Source organism: Micrasema longulum, unplaced genomic scaffold (assembly GCF_059751315.1).
Source record: "Micrasema longulum isolate JH-2025_06_02 unplaced genomic scaffold, ASM5975131v1 h1tg000551l, whole genome shotgun sequence".
NCBI lineage: Eukaryota > Metazoa > Arthropoda > Insecta > Trichoptera > Brachycentridae > Micrasema > Micrasema longulum.
The window spans coordinates 127314-154937 of record NW_028277747.1 but is presented as its reverse complement, the minus strand read 5'-3'; the positions used below and the strand labels follow the sequence as shown (position 1 = coordinate 154937).

Genomic DNA, 27624 nt, shown 5'->3' with positions numbered 1-27624 from the left:
ATAAATGGATGCTTGTATATCATGCATATTTTATAGGTCCAAAATTTTTTAATTCTTTTTCTACTAATAATATTTCGTTAATTCCAAACTTTTAGCATTTTCCTTCTTTCAAAAAACACGCACTATCCAGAATTCAAACTAAAGATATTAACTTTTTTTTCCATAATATGTTTTGTTGCATTTTAATAATAAGGAATATTTTTATGTTTTTTATTTCATTTTTTAATTACTAGAAAATAAAAAAGTACCTTCTAATCTTTTTCAAAATATTTTTCTTTTCTCTTTCTTATATAACACAAAAATATTATACGTATCTATTTATAATAGGAGCAATAATCATTTTTTATATACCCACAAATAGGCCATGCCTTTGTGGGATTTTTGTTTACTGTTAACATGTATTTTCTCGCCATAAATGTATTCTTAATTTTTTGAGTACTCTGTTTTACTTCTTATGTGTATTGAAAAAAAAAACAAAAATATCTAATATTTCTCTTTTAAATAATATCTTGACTTGTTGGATATCTATAGATGAATTAAATTAAATGGCGCGACACTGTTTATTTATTTATTGAACTGAAATAAGTGCATAATATAAATGATCACTGATGCGTATTTGAAAGAAGTGGGTCACCACGTTTAGACGAAATCCGTTTGAAGATTATTTTGATTTGATATTAGTAAAGTTAATAACAGTTATTTAGAATGATTTAGTTCATGCTTATTATATCAAAGGTACGCGATAAAGATTACTTCCATTTTTTTTCTCACTGTGTTTACAGTGGTAAATATAATAAATATTCAAGAACTCTAGAAATAAAGATATTCTAAACAAAAATATGGAACAAATTATTTATAGATGGTGCTTTTATCATTTTTTATTGAAAAATGCCATTTTTACGTTTATTTTCAATGGAAATTTTACAAAACTTGGTTTGCGAAAACTTTACTCTAACTTGATTGTTGCAAATACCATAACAACATAATTTAGAGCATTTTGACAAAATGGTGTACAAAACAAAAAATAATATAAGTTGGAATTTCGCTGGTTTTTTTTTTTAACTGACTGACCACACAATCTAAAGTATACATTTTGGAGAAAATAACTAGATCTAAAATTGAATGATACTTATTAAAATTTTGAATGTATGAGGTGAAATTCTGTATTAAAACACGTATTTTTAAATAAATGCATTAAATACAAATGTTTTAATCCTATTTCATTAATTTAAAAGAACTAGAGTTTTGGAGGCATAATTCATCCCATCAGCATCCGTAAGATTTTTCTAGTGCTGTGTGAGTTTTCTGCAAATTGAGAAATGTCGTTTTAGTGGTCAAAACTATTTTCAGAAGGCGATTATTTCAGTTTTTTGTATAAAAGCAGCCTGGCTGTTTTTAGCAGAACATAGAATTGACCTTGCTGCTCCTGATAACACCAATAGCTCAGTTTTTTTAATTTTGGACTGGCTGCTTTCTGCATAACTACGCTCGATTTGTTGTATATTTTTGGAAAATATACAATTTTAGTATTACGATATATCGAGTTACTCCAAAAGTTTGTTAACAATATATTAGTTTTTACCCCCTAGGGAGTCATTAAGATTAACAAATTACACAGTATGTAAAGTGGTCATAAGCCCTTCTCTTAAATTTTGTCCATCCCTGTGGTAATGAGTTGATTTAAGTATTCTAAAAATAGCCACTAAACAAAACGCGCATATTAGACGCATTAAAACTTAATTTCTTCTCTGTCACTTGGCTGTAAGAGAGCTTAAAAATCGTGTTGTTATTATTACAATTATTAGACGATATTTTATGTTTTTACCTTCAAAAGGAATACAATTAGGCTTAATATCACGGTAAGATGTATTATCATGACACTTCATAAATTAAGTCAAATAAATGTCGATAGTTCTATTACGAAATAATAAATTCAGCCATATATTGAAAATAAATTAGAACACAACCATCTAACAAGATTTATATCTATTGATGGCCTAGTTGTACCAAAATTTAAAAATAAATATAGACAACGTACGTTGGATTATATTGTTCCAAAAATATTTTATTTGTTGCCACTTGACATGAAAACATGTCATGGTAAAAATAAAATTATGGGTTTATTACATAAGTGGTTAGTAGACAGAACGTTCCTATATTGATTTATTATTTATGTAAACCACCTTTTTTATCTCTCATTGGATACATTTTTGTTTTTTTTTTAGGTTGAAGTTTTCTTTTATTTCTTTCTTATTTTATTAACATTTTTTAGATCTTAATTTTAATAGGTACTTTTAATTTTCTTCTTGTTTTTTTTCTGTAGATATGAACTAAAATTTTCGATTTACTTTGTTTTATTTTTTATCTTGTTTTGATTACATTTATGAGCACACACTATTTATACATGTCTTTAATCTTTTTCTTATAATTAAAATATATTCTAGTATATTGCTATTCTTTAATTTTAATTGTATTATTTTACTCTATTTTCTTATTTAAAAAAATAATAATCTGTAAACTATTTTTATCTTTTCATTATTTTGTAAGTATATCTGTTATCTTTTTATTTGATTATTAATTAAAACTAATGTCTAAGCACCCGATGACAAACTATTATTGAATAGTTTATCGGGACAAAATATATTTTAATAATTTGTTTTCTTTATTATGTATTAATATTGTAATTAAGTGTATATTTTTTTGAATAAAGTCTCTATGAAAGGCATTAAAGTTAAGATTTAATTATTTTTTTTAATTCCAGATGTCAGCATTCATTAAAGCCTCTGTAGATCTAACTTCAGGCGAAAAGGCTTCAGCTACATCTGCTATGGCTAATGTCGCATTAAGCTATGAATGGGCACATTTTCACAAAGATATTGTGGAGACTTGGATTCACGAAAAATACAACAGTGGGGCCTCAGCTATTTTATCTTCTGCAGCGCTGTTAGCTGCTATGCTATCCATACTTTTTAGTAATAATCAATAAGACATAATAAAAAATCATGGATTTTTACTATTTTCGGTTCATTTTATTTTTCGTTTCAATTAAAAAATAAAACTGTAAATGTGGTATACGTCTTAAGAAGAAATACAATTTTCTCCCTGGATTATGGCACTATAACTGTGTTTTTTCTACGCACTATAGATATTAATCATTGGTGTGTCTCTATGGTTTTCTATTTTTGAGAAGTTGTTTATTATGGTAACTGGGGCCATTCAAAAACCCTCGGCGCCTGGTTTTATCTAGAATAGGCCAAAAGCAGGTGTCCTGGCTGCGTAACATCAGGAAATGGACTGGGATAAGACGAGTTGGGGATCTGGGCAGCGCAGGACTGGGAAGCTTTTGGCATTGCGATCGCCAATGTTGCGTCGCAACGCGCTGACCTGACACGACACGCAACGAAAAAAAAGAAGTTCTGGCTCAAATCAAATACGGTTACAAAAAACAGACGATGTCAATTGGAGATACTAGTTTTACAAACATTTGCGCTTATGATAAGCCGAAAGATAATAAAAATATTTGATGTAGATTGTACGGGATATGACGGCTCCGATCCGAAAATGATTAATGTGATTGGTTTAATTTACGGTTTTTTATTAAATACGAGTGCCTAACATCATCACAAGTAATTTTATCCATTTTTAAAAATATATATATTTATACACTTTATCATAAATACAATTTTATGTTCCTTTGCCCAGCTAACTAGGGTACATAATAGAGGTAGTAAAAAAATTGAAGCTGCTGTTTTAAAACAGTTACCCTTCCGAAACACTTAAAACAGTTTCGCGAAAATAAATTAAATCGTTAAAAAAAACAAAACTAAATCACCAAGCGCAGAAGTAAATACAAAAATACATTTCGCTTAGCGCGAACAATAATTCACCGCCCAGCCGCATTCCGTACCGCGCTTCGCCCTAACTTCAAATCTTTATCCATAAAACCTACCTATTCGAATTATTATTTCCCAAGGAAGAAGTACATATGCATTTACGCGAGAAATCTCCCCGGCTCATCTTCCCTCCGCCCCTCACCCGCGCAGTCCTGTGACCTTGTCAGCGTTGCCAATGCTAATTTTGCAAATTCCCCAAAAATCTAGATCAAATTACCCAAATGGGAAGAAAACAAAAACCCAATTCCCCACATAATTATCTCAAGAAAAAAAACACAGTTTTGATAAAATGTGTCTATAATAACGTGAAATAAAAACTGGCTAAAATCGTGAGTGTAGCGAGTAGCGAGGGTCCATCATCGGTAACTTGGCCATTTATGCACATATAATATTTCAATATTTTTTAATTCAAACAAAATAGACTTCAGGTCTAATTATCCTCGATATTTCGAGGGGACATTTGTGGGCTCTTAAGAAGAATTCAAACAAATTTTGTTAATAACTTGCCCTAGAATTATCTTGTGCTTTTTTATCAACAACTTTTAACAAGCATTTATAATTTTATGCACAAAACCGTTATTATTAAAACTGTGAGTCTGGCTATATGACCAGCCCAGCTCCATTTCTGGTTGGCAGCCCTATGGACCACATAGGTGATCATTGTTCTCGCTCTAATCCATGTATTGGTTTTTCTGTCTCTCAACGAAATACCCAGCATTCTCCTTTCCATGGCTCTCTGTGTCACTAATAATTTGTGTAAATTTTTTTCGTGAACACAAAAGTTTCACAGCCATATGTCAGTACAGGGAGAACACAAGCATCAAAAAGTTTCTTATTTAAGTAATGTGAATACTTCGGAGATTTTAGGAAAAATGAGAGCTTACCAAATGCGGCTTATGCTAAACCTCGCCTTCTTTCTATTTCTACCTCTTGATTATCTTTGCCAAGCTTTATTTCATGTCCTAAGTATATATAACTATCAATCTTTTCAATTATTTCTCCATTTACTAAGATGTTACATGATTGGTTTGCATCACTCATTACTTTAGTTTTTAAAGCATTCATTTTGAGGCCTATTTTCAGGGAGGCTAGAAGGGATAATAAAAGTTATAAGCAAAAAAATATTAATGTCATTCCATTAAATATGGTTCCTTTAAAATACATTCATTAATTATTTAACAAATGAAAAAAGTTTAAGAATATTACTATTTATTTTTTTCATTTTCAAAATTTTGAGCAACGGAAAAAACTTTCATATTTTTTTTTATTCATAACATTTTTTTGCGATTAGATAAATGGGAAGCAAAAAAAAATTTACATACTTATTTACAAATTAAGATTATGGGGAGGGGAGGAGGTCGTCAACTGCACTAAACTGTTATTTTTTAAACGTCTTTGCGAAACAGATAAATTTGTGAAACGGTAATTGTTGTTGCCATTTTTATAAAAAACCGAAATGCCCATCTTTAGTACACATACCCCGTTCCAAGCTAGTCCAGTACATTTTAATACATATATATTATATATTAGTTTACATATACATACACACATATATATATATGCAGCTCGATGGATCGACCAGGTGAAAACAAACTCACGGGTGACCCTATATGGAGTGGAGAGGGCGCAGAACCGTGAAGAGTGGAGACGCTTTGTCAATGGAATAGCTGATGAGAGTACCAATGATCCCGACCTTCAGAACTGAGGAACGATAGAAAAGAAGAAAAAGATTATTGTTATAATTTTTTTTAATTTCCCAACTCCGACGCCTGACTTTAATTCCTCTTCATTTATACATCATGAATGTATAATGCATTCTCATGCACGCAAGCCGATTATTTTTTTAGTTATATATATATATATATTTTTTGCACCACAACAGGCCTGTAGGTCCAATTACAGCGATGAATTATAGCACAAAACACCCAGGCTTGACAAAAATAATATTTAATTGTGAGTTAAATGTCTTAACCACTACTCCACGGAGGTTACCAATATTTTTAACATATTCATCTTCAAAGTTCAGTTTAAACAACCTTAAAAATCGATATTTCACATCCACTCTGCCAGGAATCGAGTCCAGGACCTCAAAAAAAGTAGGCAAGCGCATCAACCACTACACAAGATTTACTACACAGTAAAAAATCATTATCATACCTATTTCTATCCGCATCGGGTAGTGCTTAGGACACTACATTGGTTCTTACAACAAATGAAGAATATCTCAATCATCATGACGATGGGGTGATCAGCCCTTACGCTTTATTTGCCAGTCGAGGGGCATTTAATACTGAATATAGAGGATCCAGAGGCTGACCATTTACCCACAGCTGTCATGGTAATTTTATGTACACTACATTTTGGTTTAGTAGTTCATTAGTCGATTGTTTTTAAATGTTTACAGATACGCTACAATTGATTTTCTAATGCAGTGCCATAGACACTATTGTGAACAAATAGGGATATTATATTGATAATTACAATTTTGTTATAATCATATGCAAGTTTCTTAAAAAATCAACACTTTTCAAAAAAATATAAATTATTAAGAAAATTGTGTCCCAAATCCAGAGCCCCGCGGTATTTCGATTTTATTTTTAATTTTCTTAACTCTTGTGTGGCTGTGATGTCACACTAGTCAACAAAGAATACAAGACTTGATTCATCTAATTTTTTTTAAATGATGAACTCGTACTTTTTGTAATCGTCAAATGGACATTTTTCAAATATTTATTTATAAGGGGGTTTTTTTACACTTTCAATTTCATAGTCCCTGACTGGTATCTGAAGCGTAAGACTGATCATCTTAACTTCACGTAATAAAAAAATATCAAGATACCAATTGGTGTACCAATGTAGTGCCCTATGCACCATTAGGTTCGGAAAGGGAATGATGATGATGAATTCAGCAACACACATTATGTATAAGAGAGAGCACGAAGATAGAACTCATTACAAGAAAGACAGAGACGCTGCTCTGAGGTGGGTGTTGTGTAAAACATATTCAGTATTTAGTCGGTTGATGATAGTGATGGAGGACGCACGCTCGTAATATGAGCTGCGTATTTATGATTTTAAATTTATTTTGCTATAACAGGGCTAAATTATATGTTTATTTGAATAAATTATGGAAAAGAAACTATTAAAGAATATGTCTCCGTGTTTTTTTTTCAAATGTCTTAACTTTAGAATATTCCGTCTTTTATTAGTGGTAACACAATGTTACATCACCGCGCGCAAAGAGATTATTTACCAGTCTTTTAAGAGTAAAATTAGCACGGTATTGGAATCGTTTACCTTTTAAGTTGTTTATAATCACGTGACCTAAGATAAAATTCATGCTATAGTGACAGTAGTTGGCTTTGCTTTATCCTTGATAGATTGAGTTTATTGGAAGAATAAAACAATCAGTTTAAAGGGAGTAGCATCATGAAAAACAGTAAGTGTCGGAATTTTATAAATATTTCAAAATCGAAACGTACATATTTCAGTTCTTATTTATTTATTTTTTAAATCATCATCATATGAAACAGTCCGCATAATAGGTCACTGCATTGATACATCTCAATAGTTTTTACGTATATATAAGGTGATCTCTTGATACAGATATTTTATTTAAAAAAAACCGTTTTAGAACCCCAAATAAAATAAGTAAAAAAATACTCAAATATGTATTTATTTATTATAAATACGGCCTAAGCCAATTACAGCAGTTACATGAAAAACCATAAATGCAAGAAACTGAACAAAAAGAACATAAAACTATGTAGCAAAGACAAACAAGGGCATAACTATAATGGTATACAATATATTCATAAAAACGAAAGACATAAGACTTCGAGCTAAACCATGCAAATCCAACTTCATCCCACACTGTTTATTTGTGAAAAGGTCTACGAAAAGCCGGAAGATCTATCCCAAAGAATTTCAAGTTGTGCGTTAAATTGACTAAACTACACATTCTGGACATTGGGGCATAAAAACAAAAGTTGCTCTTAGAAGATTTCATAAATAGCAGATTTTGACTTCTGGTGATATGATTAGGAACATGAAAAGAAATTGACTGCAACAGAGATGGGACATCACTTATAGCATTAAGTATTTTGAAAATGCATATAAGGTCCATCTCAGTTCTACGTCTCTCCAATCAAGACAGATTAAGAGATTGCTCTATTTTAAAATAGGAATAATTACCCCTTTGTAAACCGAGTAACCATGCCACTTTTTAAAAAAAATAAATTTTTGTTTAAACATGTATTTCAAATTAAACATTCCAGAAATCTAACCCTGACTAGCATGGTAGGCTAACGCGCTAACCATTACACCGCGAGGCCGGCACAAATAGTTTATTAACAATAAAAAAAAATAAAAAACACAGAACTTTCTCGTTGGCCCGTTTTAGCTGTGTACCCTTCAAATCGATGTTAATATATTTTTTTATTTTAGATTTTGTACTGCTTTTTGCGGCATTTGCCACCCAATGCCTGCCAGTTCTTTCTTACTCCATTCCTACAGAAACCAACGAAGAAAACCGTATTTTAACCAATGCTGCTCCTCAAACAGAATACAGATTACCTGAAGACTTCGACGCTATTGAATATATTCTCACCATTAAACCGTTCTTCGAAAAGCCTGAAAATTCGAGCAAAGCCTTTACATTCGATGGATATGTACAAGTCAACTTAAGACCTAAAAAATCTGGACTTACAAGAATCATCTTGCATGCCAATGGATTAACAATTGAAACCATCACAGTTAATCCAGTCGGAGAAGCTGTTGGCGTTTCAGTCACCAGCCATGAAACTCGAGATACTTACGACTTTCTGATCATCAATCTTGGCAGCCCTTTAGATAATAAAAAGTTTTACGAAGTAAACATAAAGTATACAGGAACTTTGAGGACAGATATGAAAGGATTTTATAGAAGCTCATACGTAGAAAACGGAATCACCAAGTAAGTAAAAATTGTGATTCTTTTTTCTTATTTTTTATTTATTTAAAATCTTAATCCGGCAAACATATAAACGACTGTTACCGACTACATAACTTTACTACGACTACGTACAAGCTGAATAATTTGGAACTTTGGGCCTAATTTAATAAGGCCCTCTGAGCCTCAATATCAATATGAAGAATACAACGGATTGAAAGTGCAAATAATTGTATTACACAAGTTTTTCAATGCACCACCTGTATCATACTAATACCTACTTACTTTTTTTTTTTTATACGCCTCCACTCACCTACTTACTTAGAACCAAGAAAACGACGGTAATACTACAATACCTGTTTTTTTTACGAAAATGTTTTACTAAAATATTTTTTTTTATAAGGACTAAAAGCCGTTAGTTTATATTTATTGCCATTTTTACTCCTACGATATTCCAGCGATATTTTTCGTTGATTAAAATTGTAAGTAATATATTAACAGAACGCTTTTTAAGATCTTCTGCCAAAATAGTCAATTGTTAGTTACGTGGTATTGCAGTATCACTGACGAAAAAAAATTTTTTTTTTAAATTTATTAAGATAACTTTTTTAAATGTATATTTATACATTCTTCAATTACATATATATTTTCATCATTTGATTTTTGGTTTCTTGTCAGAACCCCTACTGATAGTATACACTAATTACGAATACCAATTATAGTCTCCACGCGTGCCTGATAAGTACGTAGAATAAAGAGTTCATAACTGGTATTCCGAATGCAATTATAGCGCGGGATAGCGCGTTTTTACGTACTAAATACGCGTTACAGCGCGCTGTAAATGCGTTCGGAATACCAGCCCAGAAACTATAAAATGATACGGATAAAACAACATTAAAAATATTATTTGATACCGGCCTTTCCAGGATTTAAACTTGGGACCTCAAACACAGCAGGCTAACGAGCCAACCAAGGCTATGTACTCGTATAAGGCTGAGACATCGTAAATTTCCTTTTTCAGAATTTTTAACTGAGAGTGGCCATTGATTTAAAAATAATAATCTAGGGTTATGATTCTATTTTAAGCACTTGAAAAACATAACGCTAAATTTGTTTTTTTTAGATGGCTCGGATCGACTCAAATGGAACCAGTTTCAGCGAGAAAAGTTTTACCATGCTTAGATGAGCCACAGTACAAAGCGACTTTTACCCTTACTGTTATTCGCCCCAAAAGCTATAGTCCTACACTCTCCAATATGCGTATCAAGACACGCACTGAAGTGTAAGTGTGTTTAAATAAATATACGTATTTTTAGTGTCAAAAAATAAATAAGTACAACTTTTCAAACAATCCGGTAAAGTCAAATGCTTTTTTTTTTAATAACTAAAAAATTTTGTTGATAAATCATAAATTAATTAAGGTCTTCGATTTGCATTCTCGTCTGATTTCTGAGCTCGTAACCCAGTCATATTTATTATTTTCCAGATCCGACACTGAAGTAAGTGAAACATTTTACACCTCTCCCATAATGTCAACATATCTCCTGGCCTTCATAGTATCGGAGCTTAAGGCCGCCGCCAAAACTCCAGAAACAGAAGAAAATCAGTTTGGAGTATGGGCGAGACCTGAAGCTAGCGACATGGGAAAATACGCCTTCGAAACTGGAACAAAATTAGTGGAAGCAATGAGCAATTACACTTCGATTGACTACTACAAAATGATGAGTAATATGAAAATGGATCAAGTGGCAGTTCCCGACTTTTCAGCTGGAGCCATGGAAAACTGGGGACTTCTCACATACAAGTAAAGTTTTTCGAAAGATTTTTTAAATTTTGTGGAATAATAACAGTCCAGAAATCGCGTACGCACATCAAACTAAAGCCGACTAAACTACTTAAAAATGAGTAGCTTTACGTTTTTGCCATTAGTTACTCTGTAGACGTCGATTAGTAGGTACGCAACTGCCGATTTAAATTCAATTCAGGGGGAGGGGGACCAGTTAAGGGATTATGAATTATTCTAGAGTGAAAACACCCCTTTAAATAAATATTTCCTTTCAACCATGTCGAGAATCGAACCCGAGACCTCTTGAATGGTAGACAAACGCGCTGACCATCACACCACGAGGTCAAGGCCGAAGTTAAAAATAAGATGTGATAATATTTTTTTACTCCCGTAACAAGTGGTAATAACGTTATCATTGGTTGATTCATTTGAACTAGTGACGTTGTTCAAAGTAATTAGTTTTTATAAAAAATATTTTTTGTACATTTTCAGTAAACGTTGCAGTACAATTTAATGCCCTAATTTTTATCGCGCGCAAGAAAACATTTATTATACATAATTTTCTGTCGGGCTGAAGTTCCTCATTAAAAAAATAAATCTGAGATATTTTCTATTTTTCTTCGAAATTTTGTTTTTTATCTAAAGTATATGTACAAATATTTTTTTATGATTTTTCAGAGAATCCTATTTGATGTATGATGAACATGAGTCTTCTGTATTTTATCGTCAAGAAGTAAACTCCATTTTAGCTCACGAAATAGCGCATCAATGGTTCGGAGACTTAGTTACCTGTAATTGGTGGAGTAACACGTGGCTTAATGAAGGATTCGCTACATTCTTTGAGTATAAACTATCTGACATGGTAAGACATTTTTGAACATCAACAATATTTTGACTTTATAAATAGAACACTTTACGTGAATGAGAGTATTATATTGTAGGTGTAGGATTTTTTTATATATTTTTTTTATTTATAAATCATACAACTTAAAGTATTTTACCACTTTAATACATTAAATTACATTCCCAGGAGTTACAACTTAATTCGGGACATAAATAATATTAACATAAAAAACCACATATTGAGAACAACAAAGAAACAAAGCAAGTTTAGCACTTTTGTAACTAAATTTAGCACAACAAAATATACGCCAAAAACCTTTTCTTACATAAACAGAATAAATATATATTCAAAAACGCTTTTAAGAATGAAAAATATGGTGAATTTTATAAGGGAGATAAGGTCGTATACTTATTAAAATACAAATATAGCTTCTAGGAGTTTAAAAAAAACTCATTTTAACAGACTGTTCTGCAAAATTCCTTTACACTCGGTGATGTAACATCATGTTAAGCTTCTAAAAAACGTTTTAAAATTTGTGAAGTATTAGATGGGAGGGGGGGTAGTTGATGCTTTCATAAACCACTATACTACCCTAAAAACTGCTGGCACGATAACTCTTTCAATCAGTAGCTCAATCACAAAAAACTATCGACCAGCTTAAAAACATGCTGCGCATTTGAGCGATCACAATGAACAATAATGAACATGCTTAAGTTATCGCAGTCAAAAGTCAACGCGCGTGTAATCTCTAAGACAACGCTCGTGTCGGTTTGTTTTTTTGTTTTCCTCGTGAATAAATACAGTGCATTGCCGAAAAATCGGCGTTTATTTTAAAAAAATAATACAATATATTGCATTTGTTAAATAGTAAGGGGTATCTATTACAAAAAAGTGAAAATTAAATTACAACTACTATGGCGACTGCTTTTCTTGACATTTGGCTTGCCAACCGCCAGCTGAATGCAATAAACAGCATGATAAATAATACGAAAGAGAAACGTAAATATTTTGACGTTTAATCTTAGGTGCTCACGGATGCTCCAATACGATAAACAACCATGGAGAGAAATTGTCATCACGTTGCTTTTTAGCACGTCGATATGTATTTGTGATTGAACTACTGGGGTGGGATCTTTCTGGGGCTGTCGATCCAAAATTGTTTCACAAGTTCATACAAAGGGAAATGTAGATACATTTAACAAAATAATGGTAATTATTAGAACATTTATTTGGTAGTTACAAGCTGTTTCATTACGGTGGCACATTCTAAAATAAACTGAAATTATAAAATTCCTTAAGGCGATTTTACTAGACGTGATGTGACGACGGACGAATGATACATATGACTGAAGAGGTAACCTTAATAATAAATATCTTTAGCCAATTTTTTTAGAGGACTACCTGAGATGCGGGGACAATGTATTAATACCATCTTTTATTTTATTTATTTATTTATGACAAAATACAAGGTTTTTAAGCTTTACATATTACATTTTATTACATATTTTATCAGGACGAAATATTTCCAATCAGCAAAAGTGCCGATATGAGGAGATATTATATAACACAATAGTTTAAATAAAAGTTCAATTAAATAACATCACATATCACTCATCACACGGGCTGTAAGAACTGTTTTATTTAGGTGTTTTTTAAGTACGTACATGTTTCGTATATTTTTTAGATCATTAGAAAGTGAATTGTAAAAATTTATTGCTGTATACAAAAAACTGTTTCTTTTTCTGTTGGTCCTAGGTTGTTCGCAAGTTAAATTATTTGATGCTCTTGTATTTATTTTATGTATGTTTTAGTTAAAATTAAATTTAAGTATGTCTTTATTTTATTCTTTTTCATCTTAAACACCATTTTAATTTTTTCTGTGTAGATCAATTCCTCTAAATTGAGCATTTTTGTTATTCTATGTAAATCTGTGGTTCTTGCAATGTAATTCCTTCTAATGGTTTTAAGCGGAAACCCGATCTGACTTTTCTTCATACAAACGTATTCTCATATTTTCTCCCTGGATTACGACACCAGAGCAGTGATTTTTTTGCACACCATAGACATTTACAATTGACGTGTCTCTATTGTTTTGCAATTTGGATTAAATGTTTTTTTATTGGGAGTTAGAACCATTAAAAAACTTCTAAAGGCGCCTACTTTTATTTGACGTCTTGAAAAACGAAAAAAATACCGACATAGAAAATTCTACGTTTACGTTTTCACAAAAAAAAGAACCAAATTGGTTCTGTTTTGAGATGCGGAAAACCTCGATTTCGTCGATTTTAGTAAGGCAAAATAAGTCCGATTTGCAGTTGTCTTTTTTGTACAGTATCTGGAATATCTATTCATCGAAATTCAAAACTACCGCCCATCATCTTAATGGGCATAAAATCTCTTACACATGGCGCTTCTGTAGTTGCAAAGTGCGATCATTATTTTTACATATTGAATGCGACATACTTGAACTCCTATGGACGAAGGTTCCTAACCTTCACGGAGGGAATTAAAATCCAAGTTCCGAACCCAATCCGTCTTAGCCTATCCAATTACCTTTTACAACAGATGGCAGCCAGACACCCCCATGTGGAAATAAATCATTATTGGCGTTGGTTAAAACAACGCTTATTGAAATTATACATGTTCGTTTTCGCCGGATGATTCTTTGCCTATTTATACTGCAGTCACAGATATGTTTTTTTTTACAGGTGGAAGATTTAGACATGAATACACAATTTGCAATAAAGGCATCCCAAAAGGTATTTTTGGAAGACACCTCTGTAATTTCATCTCCTCTTACATTTGAAAATGTCAATACTCCAGCGGAAATAAGCAGGCATTTTGGAACAATAACCTACAGCAAAGGTGGAGCGATAATCAGAATGATGGAGCACTGGATTGGAGAAGAAACTTTAAGAAATGGCTTAAATTACTATCTCAATTTAATGTAAGTTGGAAATTGTTAAAAATTAACGCCGTTCAGAAGCTGATTTGGTTTATCTAGATTATTTCGCTGTGCGTTAAAAAGAATTTTTGACAAACCACTTATTTATATTTGTTGCAACAGAGACGGCAAACACTTTTGAGAAGGAAATATGGGAGTCTAGGCATTTACAGGGCTTGTAACCTGTCATTGGCTGGTTTAAGTGGCCACTTTACACACTGTGTATTCCCTTCTCTAAAATGTTTTCCCTCTTTGTTTCAACAAATTTTGATCTAAATAATTCCCAAGAAAGGAAAACCAGCCAGTCTGCAAATATTTGGACATGCTCAAAACATTGTAAAACCACTTATTTGATCATTTTTAGTTCTATTCTTCATACCCATCTACGTTTAATTGTGAAACTTAGTATATTTTTTTTATTTCGCATCTTTATTCCAGTATTACAGTTACAATAAATTTTATATTTCAGTTTTTTTTATTTCTGTTTACTCGTTTTCATTTTGCCCGGTAAGTCAATATATATTTTTTTAATTTGCGTTGTTTTAATTTCAGAATTGTCTAATTTTCGTTTTTCTTTTTGCATATGAACAAAAAAAGGAACTGGCCATGTGTTACTATTGGCCATTTTTTTTTTAATTACTTTTTTTTTGTTTCCGCAAAGCCGAGGTTTGTCAGCGTGTTACATTTGATATATCTTTGGTTTGTTTTTATTTAATATAATCAGGTCCAATTCGTTTATGCATAGGTAGGTACACGTACTTACTATATTTTTCAATGATAAACCCATAAACAATGAAACAATAATTGCTAACGTGCACAAGGACAAAAGAGAGTTTTAATATTTTTTTTATTCTTATGTTTTTTTTGTGCCAAATTTCATTGTTTTGGAATCACACTGACCATCGTTCTGTCCGCGTAGTAATCTTGCTGCCGAAGCACCCTCATCTTCTGAGCCGAATGTACATCAGCTACATTTGTCTATTTACTGTATCCTTGTGCGTTATCCTTGACAAGTCTTATTTATGTATTAATTTTAAAATTGTTAAAGTAGTTTTGATTTTTTTTGTCTTCATATTACGGTTAAGTTCCCAGTATCAAAAGAGGTGTTAATTATTTAATTATTTTTATTATTATTTCGATAACAAATATGAGTATACAATATTAAGGCAATTTTTATATGAATTAAAAACATATATTACTACTAATGTTTCCTATTACGTAAAATAAAAACAATTCTTTTGTACATAATGGGAAGTAACGTCTTACATTAGTTTGTTTATTTTATTTTTAATTATTTATATTTTTAGGATAACCTATAAATTACAAAAAATAATTATAAATGTAACTTTTCACTTCTTTCTTCAATATGTTGTATTCTTGACTGCACTTTTAATTTTCTTTGTTCATTTTATTAAAGAAAAATATTCCTACGTAAGTATAATGATGTTATGCTGTAGTTTTTTTTTTATTTGGGAATTAAGATATTACCACCTGTTTTAGGTCGCGTATTTATGTTTTGTGACGTAGAAACAATACTATTTATTTTGTCCTTATGTATTTGAAGCAAACAATTCTTTTTATATAACAATTTAATATTCAAAACCTTATTTTAAAAAACATAATTGAACAGTGAGAAATGTAGACGGTTTTTTAAAAATAACTTTTAAATTCAGTTTTTGTATTTTTTCGACCGGTACAATATTTGTTTTAAAAGCACCACCCCATCCGATTATTCCGTACAGTAATATGGATTGGGCTTATGTTAAGTAAATTGATTTGGATTTTTTGATTGTGAATATATTTCTAAATCTAATAAATACGTACATATTTTTTTTCATTCTATTTACAATATTATTTATTTGCTCCTTCCATTTTATATTTTTATCAATTATCGTAGTGAAACTGATATCCTTCATTGCATTTTGTAGTGTGGATACAAATATTTATAAAAGGTATAACTTGTTCTTTCAATGTAAAAGTGATATGATTTTTTTTTCAGTATTCAGAGATTATTATTATTATATATTAAAAATTAAGCTCATTGTATTACTTGGAACATGTTTTTAGGAAGTTTAAAAGTGCCAAGCCTTCAGATCTCTTTGAAGCTCTCCAAAAACAAGCCATTACTGATGGAAGTTTAATCGCCTACCCTGGATCGAACGTGGGTGTAGTGATGTCTTCTTGGACTACGCAATCGGGATACCCAGTTCTTTACGTTAACATTGACTATGATACTGGAAACATGAATATAACTCAGGTTTGTGGAAAATAATGACATATTTTTTTTATTTTACATAAACCACATGAATTGCCCTTTACATTAATAAAAATATAGAGTAGAAAATTTTGTTTAAAAAAAAATAATAATAATGGATAACACATGCGAAAAATTTAAAATTATGAAAAAAATTATTGTTTTAAACAGCGAACTAACTAGAAAATAATTGCCAGTCTACCATTCTTGTGGTCCTGAGTTCGATTTCTGGCAGAGTAGACATGTAATATTAATTTTGAAAGTTGTTTGACTTGCAATATTTCATTGTTTCTGGACTGGCACCTGAAACGTACGACTAATCACCTTACATTTATGTCATAGGTAATTGAAATACGCCAGATTTGTTTTACTAACGCATGTAATTTTATTGACCCAAGTTTTTATCATTGTTTTTCCCACAGGAGCGGATGGTTACATTCGGAGAACAATCTCTAACTAATGTGCTTTATCAGATACCGATTACTTTTGCCACAAATAATCAATCAGATTTTGAAGATACAAAACCCTCCGTCATAATGAAGACTAAAAATATTATCCTCAATAAGGGAATAAAGGGACATGAATGGGTTGTGTTCAATAAAAAAATGACAGGTATTTACCCCTTTCTATATACGCAATGATTTGTTGAATTGAATGTATTTATTTTTATTTATTTATCAAATTTATGACCTAAACCAATCACAACTCATTAAAACTGAACAAACAGAACATTAAATACATTTTGCAAAAACAAACAGGGACAGCAAAATAATGACAACAACAACAAATCATCACGCTGTTCCGTAGGGGTAGGCAGAGAGAATGGAACGCCATAACACTCTAACTTGGCATACAGACCTCGCTTCCTCTACATTCATACATCTTCTCATGCATGCATACAGATTATTCCTACTTTTAACATGTCCATCTTCAAGTATTTGATGGACTTGATCGTGCCATGTCTTTCTCGTTCTTCCTCGTTTTCTGCATCCATCAACATTTGCATTGTAGATCATTTTAGCCGTTCTTTCGCTGTCCATTCGCTCTACATGTCCAAACCTTACGCAGCACCCCTTTCTTGATTCTGTCAATAATGCATGTCTCAGCCTAACACACTTTACGGATCTCGACATTTGTGCGCCTATTATTTTATTTTATTTTTATTTTTATTTCATTTTATTTGGGATTTTTACAGCTATTACATAAACAAAATAATTAGAAAAATCTTAACAATACTAAAGCCAATTAAAAAAATCCACTGTAAATATAATGACACATAATATATAAGAAAAGAAGTTTAGTAATTGTATTTGTGTGACGTTTGTATTCATGTGTATGTGAATTTGTGTATGCGTGAATGAATGAGGGAGAGGATACATGTGCGCGTGGGAATGAAAGAGGGAGAGGGTGCGTGTGTATGGGTGCGTAAGTATGAAAATAATATATTTGCTTAAAACTTGTAAATTGTATTAAAAATGGTACAATAAAGAGCTTAGTAAAAAGTTAGAAACCTTTTTGTTAAAATTCAAATGACGAAATGATATAAATTGTTTATACATCGTTTTACCACACATTTGCCTGAGGGATCGCATTTCGACAGCATTCAACCTACTTTCATCATCATTTTTCCAATTCCATACTTCGCTCTCATACATTAGAGTTGACACTAGAACTCCGTTGTGAACTGGTAGTTTAGCCTCCTGAGATAAACATTTGTTTGCCAAAGTAGATTTTAGTGCACCGTTCACCCTGTTCCTGGCACTCACCCTCCTTTCAATATTTTTCTCGGCCTTTCCGTCCCTAGTAAACATACTTCCCAGGTACACGAATTTCTTCTACCTGATTCAGAATATCCCCGTTCACGCTGATCTCATATTTAGTTATATTTTCATCCCTTTTAAAAACCATCACTATCGATTTATCAAAATTCATAAGCAAATCGCTTTTCTTGCATACATCGTAGACTTTTGTTACCAAGAATTGAAGGTCTGCTTTGCTGCTCGCAAGAGGCACGGAATCATCCGCATACAGAAGACAGTTAACAGTTATACCACTCATTTTTGCTCCCATTCTTAAATCTTTCAGTTCTTTCATACAGTTATCGATGTATATGTTGAACAACCATGGTGACATTAGACATCCATGTTTGAGTCCTTTCGGAATATTAAACCACGATGTGAATGACCCATTCACCTTCGTACATGCGGTGCTGTCCTTATACAGTGACGCAATGAGGTTACCATTCACTCCAAACTCCGATAAAACCTTCCACAATTTCTCTCTGTCAACTCTATCAAATGCCTTTTGCAGATCGACAAATGCGCAGAAAAGTTTCTGGTGTTTAGCCAGAATCTTTTCTGTCACATTTTGCAGAGCAAATATTTGGTCCATGCATCCTCTTCCATGTTTTTAAACTTATTTGCTATGCCAATTCATCTTCATCCCATAATGCATTAGTGATGAAGAGATCTACGCGAAGCGGAAAGTCGGATCCCAAATAACTCAAATTTGTACATTCAGGACATTGGGGCATTAATCAATGTTGATCTTAGAAGATTTGAGAGGACAACAAATTTTGGCTTCTCTGGTGACATGGTGGGAAACTCAAAAAGAGATTTATTGCAACGGAGATGGGACATTATAGCGTTTGGGTATTTTGAACATGAATACAAGGTTCATCTCCGTTCTCTATTTTTTTTACATTTTCATTTTTACTACAACCATTTCTCCATATATGTAGGCAAAGAGAACGGAATGCAACGTGCATATATACGTATATTAACATGCATTCCTAAATTTTCCATTAAATACATCTTGTCAAACGTTCCCTTCGATTGTGTCTACTTTTAACAACATCAGACTTCAGTATTTAGTTTATCTGATCACGAACTGTTAATATGTGATCAGATTAATGGAATTTCGACTAGATTGAGGATATAAAAGAAAATTCGTAGAATCTGAAATTGGCGTACGAGAAGTGCTATGAAGATTGGAAGCAATGTTGGCCTATGTGTATTGCTTCTAATGGTGATAACTTTCGATGGGATAAAATAAATATTGATAAATAATTTCAATAAAGTTGTTTTTTGCCAATTCCGGAACATATATGTCGAACTCTTAAGAAAAAACCACTATTTCGAATTATTCCTCGTAACGAAGTGATTACAACCTTATTATTTTTATTGATTCTCATACTTTGTATAATATTACTATTCCTAACTGAAAAGGTCATCTTGATTTCTTTTCAATTTTTTGTTTTACACTATTATTTTGTATCTCAAAGGGCACGACTCTAAAATTATATTACCAAAATGTTCGTGGACTACGAACTAAAACTAATCTTCTTTTCAACTCCATTTTAAATAATGAATATGATGTAATAGTACTGACAGAAACATGGCTATGCAGTAGCATCAGCAACCGAGAAATATTTGATGATAGGTATACCGTTTTTAGGAGAGATAGAAATTATGCAGAAACAGGTCAAAAATTTGGTGGTGGCGTGATTATAGCTGTCCGAAAGATTATTTTACCAGACAGTCATTTAAATTGGTCAACTTTAAATGAAGATTTATGGGTTTCAATTCCAACTTATTCCAAACATAATATATTCATATGTTCTACATACTTACCCCACTGTCGTTATCATCTTGAAGATATAAAACGCCACTTTGAGAACGTTTCTAGTATTATGTACAAATATCCTGATGATTTATTCATTCTACTAGGAGACTATAATGTACCTAATATAAATTGGAAATCTAATTCTGAGGTTAATTACCTTTCTCCGTGTGAATTTAACGATTCACTTAGCACTAATTTAATTGATAAAATAAACTTTTTGAATCTCAAGCAATTTAATTCCCAAAATAATAGTAATAATCGCATACTTGATCTCATTTTAAGTAACAGTGACCTGTGCAATGTAATAACCTGCGACGATCCTCTCGTTACAGAAGATGCTCATCACAAATCACTTTGTATTGATATCACTGCAAGAATAGAATCAAATGACGCAAAAAGTGGTTCTAGACTTAAATTTTCATATCATTCGGCAAATTATATAGCAATAAATGAACTACTCTCGGAAGTAAATAGGAACGATAAATTTGAGGGACTAGATATAGAAAAAGCGACATCAGTATTTTACTCCATACTTAATGATGCAGTGAATTTATTTGTACCAACTAAGACGGTGAAATCTTGTGAAAAATTTCCAAATTGGTATTCCGCATCACTAATAAAAACAATAAATGAAAAACTTAAATACCATAAAAAATGGAAAACTTATAAAAACCTTGCAGACTATAAAACATTTTCTCTTCTCCGTTCACGCCAGAAACAAGAAGCCAAAAATTGTTATGACCAATACATTGATCAAACTGAACTAGCTATTCAGAAAAATCCTAAACAATTTTGGTCATTCGTTAAATCGAAAAAATCTCTAAGTTATTATCCAACTGAAATGTTTCTTCATGATACAAAGAGTGATAACGTGCAAACCAGTTGCGAGTTATTTTCTACCTTCTTTCAGTCTGTTTTTATTAATAACGACATTGATTTACCTATTGTGGACTCTAGAAATGTCATTGACATTCAAACTGTAACATTTAATTCTAAATTAGTTCTTAAATATTTAAATGATCTAGATCCTTCAAAAGGAGCAGGACCTGACGGATTTCCTACGTTTTTCATAAAAAGATGTGCAACGCAATTGGCATGTCCGTTGTCATATCTTTATAACCTATCATTAAAAGAAGGTAAATTTCCAATATGCTGGAAGAAATCTCACGTTACTCCTGTCCATAAAACTGGTGATCTACACAATATTGAAAATTATAGACCCATATCTAAAATTTCAATTTTTAGCAAATTAATGGAAAAAATCATCACTGAACAAATTTCTCCAGCGGTGAAGCACTTCATTGATCCAAACCAACACGGTTTCTTTAAAATGCGAAATGTTTCTACTAATCTTGCTGAATTTACAGATAGGATTCTAAACGTAATGGGCAGCCGACATCAGGTCGACGCTCAGTATACAGATTTTAGCAAGGCTTTTGATAAAATCAGTCACAAAATCCTTCTTCACAAATTAAAATGTTATGGCTTTCATGGTAATCTACTACGTTGGATTGAGTCTTATTTAAAGTATCGCCTCCAATCAGTTGCACTATTAAACTATCAGTCTTCATTTAAACAATGCTATTCCGGTGTACCCCAGGGATCCCACTTGGGTCCATTATTGTTTATTCTTTATATTAATGATATGGGTAACGTCTTTAAATTTTCCGAATACAAAATATTTGCCGATGACACAAAAATATACAAGAAAGTTACTTCCCTACAAGATTGTCTTGATATGCAAGAAGATCTTGAAAACTTCTCTACTTATTGTGTAAATAATCAGCTCATATTAAATCCGCTTAAATGCAAAACAATTACCTTTACGAGAATAAAAAATCCGATAGATTATTCGTATTCTCTATCGGGTACAGTCTTGCACCGTGTCCAAGAAATACGAGATCTAGGTTTAGTTCTGGACTCAAAAATGACATTTCAATCACATATTGATAAAATTATTGAAAAAGCATATAAAATGTTAGGTTTTATTATACGAGTATCTAAGCCTTTTAAAAATGATCTAACAATAAAAAATCTTTATTATAGTTATGTAAGAACCCATCTTGAATTTGCGTCTATCGTTTGGAATCCACAATACATTACTTATATTGACAGGCTGGAGAAAGTACAAAACAAATTTTTAAAACATTTTAATTTCCGATGCTCTCGTATATTTCCAAATCATGATTTATCTGGACGTTTTCACAAACTGATTAACCTCGAAAAAAGGAGAACATTAATAGACCTCACATTCCTCTATAAAATTATTAACAGTCTAGCTGATTCGTCCCAGCTCCTAAATAAAATTCAAATTAACTGTCCATCACGTGCCCTACGAAATCACCCAACCTTTAGAATACCTAGTGTCAATACGAACTATTGCCAGAATTCGTTTTTACACAGATCGTGTTCCACTTTTAACAGCTTTTTTAACCATATAGATATATATCATACAGGATTACAATTATTTAAAAATAGTGTATTGAAAACTTTTGAATAAAACTCCGGTTGGTCCCTTTTTCTCTTATATCACTCAAATTACATACATTAATATTATTATTATAAATTAAATTTCTCTTTTGAAATTTTGTATTACTACTAAAATCGCTTTAATGAAATTTTATCGACTTCTCTTGGTTTAAAATCTTCTCCTTATATTGCTTTTTCAAATTTTAAATGATTACTTGCCATACTTGTTATTCCTTCTTTATTTTTTCTTTTTTCTCTGCTGCCATTGGCATGTTTTTATACTTGTTATACTTTTTAAACTACTTTTAATTACTTATATTATATATGTTAATAAAATCAATATATTGCTGCTCTTACTATAATGTGTCATTAATTTTGAAGATGTTTTTTAAATTGACCTAAATTTAAATTTACCGTCTTATATTTCACTTAAAGATTCTTCTCATCGTTTCTTTGAATCCCTTAAAATAAATATGTGTTTATGTTTTTCCTTTTTTAAAAAAAATGTTATTACTATTTTATTTTATTTTTACATCTGAGTATGTTTTTCATTCTTTATTTCCATTCTTAATTCTTAATTACTCTTACAAATTTTCTTCATTTTTAATATTATTTCCATTTGTAAATACTCACTACAAACTACAAACCTTAAAATATATATTTTTCACTTAAATTTAAATTTTCAAATAACTTTCATTTATGTTTTCTTTTTCCTTCTCTTTTTTATACTTTCATAATTAACATTAGATTTAATTGCTTTTTAATATGGAAACTTCACTGGTCCATTAGAATTAAGCCCAATTGTGTAAAATATTAAACTTTGTAACTGTACTGTATGTTTCCTGAATAAAAGAAAATAAAATAAAAAATAAAAAATAAAATATATATCCTAAGTAAATGTATCTACGACAAACCACAGTGCACACTCGCCAATAAAGAGAATTCATACATTTGCAAATGAATACGCAAATAACGTAGATATATTTAATATAACTCTTTTGAATTTGCAAAGGCAGTATATCGATTTACTATCTTCAAATTGTTGCACCTAAATAATACTATGTAGATTTTAATTGCTTACCGTTTATTGACTTGTATATGTAGTATTCTAAATAAGTATTTTTCTAACTTCTTCTAAGTTTGAGATTATTTAAATACAAACTCTACGAAAAAATGTACTCCTGTTCCTTACTGCAGTAAATTTATTTATTTATTTTGTTCATTAACGCCCAAAAGGCATTTACAAAAAATAAAAATGAAATACATGCTAACATACTAAATAATAAACAGAATATACAGAAAAAAAAGTGAAATTAGTTAAAAAGGATATGATACAAAGTTTTACAAAGTAAAAAAAAAAACAATGATAACAAAGGTATGCAAGAAAAAACAGTAACAGTAAGCATATAAACAAAAAATGCAAAGATATAAGCTTATGAAATAAATTCTGTAAAGCAAACATTATTTATATAAAGTGTTACGGTAAGCAAGAAAGACATTTTTAAGTTAATTTAATAAACAAGCAAGCATGTATTATCACAAAAAAATAAAAATAAAAATATGTATCTATGAAATGCGTATTTGCCAATACTACAATGCAATTTGATATAATAGTAAAAAATAAAAAACAAGTATAAGGTAGTAAAAATAAACAAGTATTTTTTTTTTAATTTATGAAATTGAATTGTCAATAATAGTTTGACGAGCAGCTACAAATAAACTTGATATTGTGGACTTATAAGATGGTAAAGAATTGGACAGAATGTCTGCAGCCGTTCCATAAGTGTTACCTAACCTATGCAGTCTCGGTATATGTATGTATTATTATGTTTCCTCAATTTGCAACTACACTAAATGCCTAAACTTCCATACGCCCTACTCTAAATGAAAATTTTGTCCTTCTCTGTTGCAATAAATGGGATTAATCAATATAACGTCCTAGGGAAGAAATCCGCCTATAAACAAACATTTGGACATAATCAAAACGTTGTTGAAATCTACAATTGTTTATCAACTTTATTATATACTTTATATGTAATTATTTATTCTAAAAACCCGTTGGGTCTTTAATGTACAAAACATAAAACAACATATAAACCTAAAATATTATTGGAACTTAATTTTATTTCTAGGATTCTATAGGGTAAACTATGATGACCATTCGTGGAGAATATTGGCTAGCGAACTTAAAGAAGATTCAAGAACGGATATTCATACTCTTAATAGAGCTCAGGTGAAATTTAGAATCATAGGGAAATAACACGTTTTTTTAACATTTTTAAAGTAATAAGGTTTTATGAAATTCTGTTGGGTAATTTTTTTTTTTTTTAGTACTTATTAGTTGCATTAAAAATATTTTGAATTTCGAATTACCGCAAAAACGGTCATTGTATTGACCACGCCCTTAATAAGTCACAATTCATGTTAATTTTTAGCTTTGTTTGAAACGGTATAATTTTTTATAGAACACAGAACATCGTCACTAATCTTGACGCCACATTTATCAATGCTAAACATGTTGCATTTTTCTAGGGACATGAAATATTTTTTTTATAATTCCATATTAATTTTGAAAATACAATTGATTTTTCTAAATCCATTTAATATATATTTATTCTGTGATATTTCCCTATTTGGGTATTTTTACAAATGCAAATTCAGGTTGAAATTCGACTTCCATTTTCATCTAATGATGAAAATCTTATATCAAATACCAGTCTTGAAATTATATTTTTTATGGGATTATACAAGTAAACAAAATGTGTTACTGAACTTGGTTGGATCGACATTCACTTAGTATTTTTTTAAATTTATTGATTTATTATTTATTCATACAAATACATATTTATCTAATACAAAAAAAAAATAACGTATCCCAAACTTTATGAGGCCAAAAGCCTTGGGTTGAGTTGAGATACAACATTATGGAAAGTGGAAGCATGTGCATTATTAAATAATAGCAAAAATTTTAATAAAAAAACTTGATAACACGCTTAATGGAATATAAATATCTTCCCTTAGACTAAATCTAAACTTGCACACTCTTTCTGAAAATGGTTTTTGTTTTGGAGAACTTAATATGTCCATCCAAGATATTGAACACTCTTAAGGCGACAAAAGCGAAATTCTTCTGAGCAAAAACCGTGCGTGTTTTTGGTATTAAATTATTTAAATTACGGGAAAACCTCGTACGAGCATTCTGCTGGGATCTCCTCTTGTAACCGCAAGACCAAAAATATGTCGAACATTCTTTTAAAAAAAATGTCTTGTGTCCAGTACCTTCGTGAATTGGAACAATGTCTCAGATGTAAAAAAAGGGGGACATCGAATCATTACTCCAAGTATTATATTTCTTCATTTATTAGGGGGTTCATGATAGACACCTTGCCCCAGTTCACTATACCATAGCAAAATACACAGTTCTTATAGTGCTAATGTCCACGATATTCCTAATTGAGTAGAATACATGACACAGCTTTTGTGATCTGGAAACCAGTGTTTAGACCTGAACCTTTCATCGTAGATTTCCGTCAATAACTATTCCTTGATATTTAATGTGCTCAACTGGTTTTAAAAAGTGACATGAAGTTCAGAATTCTAAGGATTCTAGTAATATTTCATTCGTTTCTTAAATGTGGCTAGAGAAGGTGCATTTTTTATAAGAGGTCGCTCATTTCAAAGTCTAGCACCTTGAATGGAAAACGAATAGCTAAAAAATAATGATATTAGATATGTAACAGATAATAAACTTATCGGATCGTTCTTTGTTAGCTTATATTTGATTATATGATTATAGGTTGTAGATGACATATTGAATTTCGCCAAAGAAAATGTGACTGATTACGCTACAGCCTTTAGCGTTATTCAGTTCTTGGAAATGGAAACCGACTATGCCCCATGGACCGCTGCCATAAACGATTTTGAAGTACTTCGCAAAAATTTTGCCGCCTTTCCTGATACTCTTCAAAAGCTAGATGTAAGCTAATTAAAAAAAAAATCTTTATGGCGACATCCATAATCACAGCAAGCGAAACCCCAAAAATGAACGTTTAAGGTTTTTGATATTTTTTTTAGAAGTCACTGAATAATTTTGTCTGGTCTCTGTTCAGTGCCTGGTAAAAAAACCGATTCTTATCTTAAAGATAACCTTTTTAGCCTTCTTTTGAAATTTCAGTTGAATGTTTATGATTTGGTTACAATGTATTCTTCATTAGAAAAAGCCTTATTCTCGGGGAATAACTGGTTAAACCTTAAAGAGCCCGCTCCCTACCGAATAGCCCGATACATTACGGATCTAGTATATGATTTATGCAAAATGAGAACTCTCGCCTTCCACACAGTACGCAGGCTCTTTATAGACCCGGGATAAGAGGGTGAGAACTCTTCACGAGGACATGTCACAATAGATCTTCACAGATCACAGTGACGTCAGGAGCTTGAATAGCACTGACCTCTACTTCTAAGAATATGAATAAGAATCTTTCACTAGAAAATTCCGTACCGAGGAATACATTTTACAGGTTTTTTTGACGAAGAAAAGTTATTTTGTATTTTTAAATTATTAATATAAATATATTAAAATATCACAAATAATATTAGGCATATTGCGTCATTGCCAAATGAATTATTTTTGTTACGACTGATACTTACTGAACAATGTTTTGAGTTTGTCCAAATTTTTGTTGACAAAAACTGGATTAAACTCTTTAGGAAGCTGTTAAGATTAACATATTACAACAGAGACGGAGAACATTTTAGAGAAGGGAATATAGAAGTCTAGGCAACTACAGGGCGTATGACCTGTCATTGGCTGGTTTAAGTGGCCACCTTACACTGTTACGTCCACCGTTCTGCCTATATTTGAACATCTATATTCCTTC

The 27624-nt window shown here is 31.3% G+C and overlaps 1 protein-coding gene across 1 annotated transcript in view; it reads left to right on the top strand.

The window, feature by feature from the left end:
• Positions 1 to 26729, top strand: part of LOC148280687 (membrane alanyl aminopeptidase-like) — a 58989-nt gene extending 32260 nt beyond the window's left edge. The window contains exons 15-24 of the mRNA XM_088227994.1: positions 2762 to 2984; positions 8340 to 8847; positions 9947 to 10105; positions 10310 to 10627; positions 11288 to 11471; positions 14162 to 14400; positions 16465 to 16654; positions 17074 to 17263; positions 24877 to 24977; positions 26541 to 26729. Of these exons, the coding sequence (XP_088084120.1) occupies positions 2762 to 2984; positions 8340 to 8847; positions 9947 to 10105; positions 10310 to 10627; positions 11288 to 11471; positions 14162 to 14400; positions 16465 to 16654; positions 17074 to 17263; positions 24877 to 24977; positions 26541 to 26729 (2301 nt within the window). The remainder of the gene's footprint in view (positions 1 to 2761; positions 2985 to 8339; positions 8848 to 9946; positions 10106 to 10309; positions 10628 to 11287; positions 11472 to 14161; positions 14401 to 16464; positions 16655 to 17073; positions 17264 to 24876; positions 24978 to 26540) is intronic.
• The last annotated feature ends 895 nt before the right edge of the window (positions 26730 to 27624 follow it).